The following is a 5,489-nucleotide window of genomic DNA, read 5'->3' on the forward strand; positions in this document are numbered from 1 at the left end:
AAAAAACAGTGTTTTGTGCAACTTGCCGTATGACCACAAAAAGAGGAAATAATGAAAAAAGTTAATTACCCTAGATGACCAGCAATTTGAGCAAAGTCTAATTTTCGAGCTGTTGTTGATTGTAAAAATATATAGGCTATGCAAATTCAAAAGTGGTTTCCTACGTGGCGCTTTTTTAAAAAGACTTAAAAACTAGAGTAATTCATTATATATTCATTGTTTACACAAGGGTTTTCAATATTTTATTCGCCACAGACCTGCAAATATGATCATCCTTACCAGAGAATAGCACTGTATTCATCCACTTACATGTTAATTCACTCATTTTATGCATACATGCATTTATTTTGATCCAATATGTATTCACATGATTGCGTCAATAAAAAAGGCCTGTGAAACCTCTTCCTTAAAAACGATAATATTACATATAAATTAAAACAGAACAGATAAATTAATGATCACATTTAAAATGTATTTAGCATTCAGGAAATGTGAAAGAATAGATATTTATTAAAGCATGAAACTCACAGCCCATATTAATATTCTTTACTTTCAAACTGTAACAGGTTGATTCTACCTCAAACAGGCTGCTTCAGCCAGAATGAAGTTAGCCAAAATTTAATAATAAAAACAAACAGACACAGACGAAACAATAACAATAAAACATGCTGCGTGGATTTCTCTTTTGACAAAGCTGATGCTGGGGTTTCAGGGACAGGTTGGCATAGCTCGCCCATGTTTCAATCGATCCTGACATTTTTAAAATATGAGATACTGTACCAGAATAATCAGTATAACCATTACTAATTCTTTTCAAGCAGTGATTGGCCATTATGTTCACATGCTCAAGAGAAATGCCTATGACTGGCTACAATGATCATTGCATCAATTCCACTATAAATTATCTATACCAAGCACTTACGTACATAGACATGAGAGGGTTTAAAAGCCATATCAATCAGCTCAACCTTGCAGATATATGGAATATCTGCTGACAGACCACGCTTTCAGAACGCTTTTAGAGTTATAACCATGCTGAGATCTGGCTGTGTGTATGTGATGTCGGTCATCATCATTCAAGCAGCCAATTGTGTCTTTGATTTATTAAATCAATTATTTATTCATTGTTTAACTTATGTTTACATTATATTCTCATTTCTCCTCAATAAGCACTCTCGTGCAGCTCCATGTGGGTCCGTGGACCACAGTGAAAAAGACTCTGAGTTACACCATGACATTTCATGACTTTCTTTATTTTATTGAAAACAAATAGCACCAGTTTGCCATAATTAAAGTAACACAAAATATTTCAAATGATTTATTTTTTAATATTAATTATAATACCTCATTACCACTTATAAATCAGGGAGTAAGCTAAAGGAAAATGATAAATAATGATAATAATGGTGCATTATTATCTGAAATTAATGGTGACTTTTTATCTAGCAATATAAAATACTATTAAAATACAAATTATTAATAAATAAATATAAGAATACTATAAGTAAACCTATAACATAAAGTAACACATACTGCAGCTGATTACCAGGTTTTTGCATTATAATTTATGACCAGCCCAGACAATATTATATTGTAATTATTGTTCCAACATATTCAATATATTCATAACAGTTATTTTGTTAAACTGCAGAGTTAAATCTGAGGTTTAGGATTACAAGTGTGAACGGATGTTAAATGAGGAAACATCCTGAATGCATCTCTCTCCCCAATAAGCTCAATGCAGACACCACTTATTAAGTTAGCGATCAACTTGTGTTTCCCAGCCCGTGTGAGGGATATATAGCTCCACAACTGCATCAGTCAGACAGAAACATGAGCTATCTAAATTAAAAACCGATCCACTGATAAGCAGAGAGCAGCCTAGAAGCAAAAGTCACTTCCCTTCAAACACAGGAAGTGTCACACAACAGCTGCAAAGAGGCCAAGGGCCAGAATCAAGCACCTGGCGTAAGCATCGCTCCCCAATTACCCTCATTCTCCCCCCTTCTCCATTCTGTCCAAGCCAAGCGCTACTCTCCTCCCCATCAAGTGCTGCAGTGGCTAAAATAAAACCCACTGCTGAATGACTAAAAATATTCACCCTAACAACAACTGCCAATGATACTGACATGCTGAGGGCAGGCCAGGCCAGCTGGTGACTGATGCGCAACAAATCAAGAAGAATCAATATTAAGAATGAGGAGAAAACTCAACCAGCAAACATAAACAAACTATAGGATAGGACGCGCGATTTGGCCTAAAATCCAAATCTCGATAAATTGAGCGTTTTAACTCGATAACGATTAATGAACTATTATTTAATTTATTTATATTATGTTTTTGCCCTCACAGCTCACTGACAAGTTTTGTACAAGCTTACATATCACAAGTGTGAGATTTTGAGGATTACTAGATTGTAAAATAACTGAAGTAAATACACACGATCTACGATTAAATACTGAACATCAACGCTGAACAACTGAAAGAGAAAAAGTAGTGTTTAATTTCTGAATGTTTAAAAACAAATTTGAAATTTATATCTTTTCAGTTGCTTTTTTGACTAACACTCACTGCATTTTAACCGTAAGAAGCTACGATACAGAATATTGAGCTGAAGCTTGACTACAAAATTAAAATCGCAAATCAAATCAAAATCGCAAATTATGTTAAAAAAACTGCTATTAGATATTTTCCCCAAATCACACAGCCCTAATTAGGATTCATACTTATTATATTATTATGATATTATACTTGTGCCAATGGCATGTGTACAGTCCAGCGCAGCCATCGCATACCTGCGCACCGCTCTAAAAAAGTACTCATTCGTCACAAAGATGCCTTGCGCAAGTTTTGTGATTGGTCGGTTTGGTATTGGTGACAACGGTGAGCGGCACAGAGAGCCGTGTTTTAGGCTATAGCAGTGTCCGAGACCTGTGCTGCGCTAACCCATGATGCCCACGCAAGAGAAGTCATGAATGGGAGTGAAGCAATGCAACTGATGCAGGTAGGTCACATGACCATGACAAAATGGCGGATGTAGTACGTCTGAATTCCATTCATACTTCTTACATTCAAACTGTATAGAACTTTTTTTTCTAACGGCCGTTGAGTACGTTTAAATTCAAATGCAGTACCTACTGAGTAGTAGGCGGTTTCGAACGCAGCCTACAAGTTTTTTTTATTGCGGGCGTTCCGCATAGTTCGGTTGCACAATTCTGATTGGACATAACGAAAGTGTGCTCACTCAATTGGCTATTAAGACTGTCACACAAAGACGGCAGTCACGCATTTGCTCTGGGGGCAGGGAAATTATATAATACATACATATTTGTGTGTATATACTAATACACATATTAGCCTTAAAAATTAAAATAAAATCGAGATTTGATTACAATTAATCGCACAGCCCTAATCATAATGTAATAAGTGTAATTCAGCCCTCATGTGACTCCACACGGTAGGGAAAGCCATTTGAAAAAATTTACCTGGAAAAATGTGATCGATTTTAGGTTCTGGATGTCGATTACTTTTTAATTAATCACCCAGCACAGGGACAGTTAAGTCATTGTTTAGTCACCTTTCATTTACTCATAATCTGTTGTGTTTCTTTCTTCTGTTGAACAAAAACAAAGATATTTTGAAGAAAAATGGAAAATAGTAGAGGTCCATGGTTAGTAGTTTTCAACATTCTTCAAAATATCTTGTTTTGTGTTAAACAGAACTTGCATATCTTGTAACTGTCTGTGTTTCACAGAACACACAGATAAACAGTATATTTTATATAATTAAAATGAAGGCCTGTGAAATTGTTTGCTACAATTTTCTACAACAGCAGCAATATTTTTCATCTTCTGTGCAGTCTGTGGAGGTCAAACATCTGATGTAATGCTTCATAGTCATTCAATTTTGGGTACTGCGTGAGATGATGATTATGGTCACTTGCTAGTAACAAAACATGTCCACAACATCAAGAAAACTTAGAAGATGTATAACATTTCTCATGGAATTCACTTCTAGGAGCAATAAAGTGTATTCACCTCTAACAGGAAATAAAATGAAAGCATCACAACTGTCAACACTCTGTCTATAACCTCAAAACAAACACACTTGGCAGCAGGCAGCATGTTTGAGCACCCAATTATGATGTCCAAAATGATGACTAGGTAGGCAGGTCACTAGCTTTTGGGACACAGCACATCATGCTCCAAAACATACATTTACGACCCATTCATACCCTCAGTCTGCTCTAAACACACCCACAGCATTGCTGTAAAACCTCAACCACACATTTTAATAGCTCAAGTAGTCAATAAATTCAGAAACATCGGCTGGTGTTTCCGTACAAGTTCTGTATTTGAATAAAAATCTCTACTCACCTGAAGTGCTGCAGTCCGCACAAACTTCACTATTTCGCAGCCGTTTCGACATCCTTGTCTCCGTTAGCGTGGGTATGACCATGTATTATCGAGCCAGAATCGTCCAGGGATATATTTAAAGCATGCACCGAATTGACATAATGACTGGATCCGTTTAGAAGTGTTGTATCACTAAACGTGGATCTCATGCCCGAAGAGGACGCACGAACGGAGGAGAGAAACGCATCTGCACTGGCTGCTGCAACGATATGTGAAATTATGTATATCGGGCTGTCTAGCTGTAAATGAGGACAGACGAGTCAAGCAGAGGAGCCTCGGTCAAGATGCGTTAAAAACTACACTACGGAAATACTTGCCAGCAACCCATCAGATAGCGGTAGACTGCCATCTGCCCTCCTAGACCACACATTATAGTTTATGGTGGCGATAAATCAGCTTTCTGGCGCTGCCTGACACACAGTGGACAGACGCGTCATTGCAACGAGTGAGACGCTTTATCCATTTATACATATATTCACTGGCTGTTTGCGACGCTTAGATATCTCATTCTGAAAACTTAATTATTCTTTATGTTTGGAAAATCCGTATAAACGCAAATTAGCTAGACAGCGTTAAAACATGTAGGACGCGATCTTCATAACATATGTCGTCCATAACTGCGCATGCGCAGTAGAGCGGCTACTGATGAGCTAAAGATCGTTTAAAACACAGAGGCGGCGTCGCATTTCCGACAACGCCTATAGCATGAATTATTACGATTATTTACTGATTACAAAATGTTTTATTTTACACACAGTTAAAAACACACAATTTTTTAATTAAAGTACTCTTAGACTAAACAGAACGTAGGCATATTTATAGAACGACCGCCCCTCCTTCATGTGTAATGGTTCAGTCTGGTCTTGTCCATTTCATTACGAAAAAAATATTTATTCCTTCCATTTTTTTCCGATTTATCGCATATAGCTAATTAGGCTCCTACAAATGATTTTATGTTTAGTGCGTTATTCTTAAATGTCACGAAATGCAAAAAAAGTTTGTAGAAAAGATTTGTCAAATGACTCGATACACCCCCTCCCGAAATAGTTTCAACCTGCCACTTCCTTGTTTTTC

At 36.8% G+C, this 5,489-nt stretch overlaps 1 protein-coding gene across 9 annotated transcripts in view; it reads right to left on the reverse strand.

Moving 5' to 3' along the window:
- git2a (G protein-coupled receptor kinase interacting ArfGAP 2a) overlaps positions 1–4,779 on the reverse strand; it is a 48,363-nt gene extending 43,584 nt beyond the window's left edge. For 8 of the 9 annotated variants that reach the window (XR_011015333.2, XR_012406108.1, XM_068221314.2 and 5 more), the window contains exon 1: positions 4,377–4,779. Coding sequence is in view for 7 of the 9 variants with exons in the window: in XM_068221314.2 (XP_068077415.1) it covers positions 4,377–4,458 (82 nt within the window). In the remaining 2 variants the exon portion in view is untranslated. The remainder of the gene's footprint in view (positions 1–4,376) is intronic. The other variant, NM_001126453.1, reaches the window with a different exon arrangement.
- Positions 4,780–5,489: the final 710 nt, after the last annotated feature.

Source organism: Danio rerio, chromosome 5 (assembly GCF_049306965.1).
Source record: "Danio rerio strain Tuebingen ecotype United States chromosome 5, GRCz12tu, whole genome shotgun sequence".
Classification (NCBI taxonomy): Eukaryota; Metazoa; Chordata; class Actinopteri; order Cypriniformes; family Danionidae; genus Danio; species Danio rerio.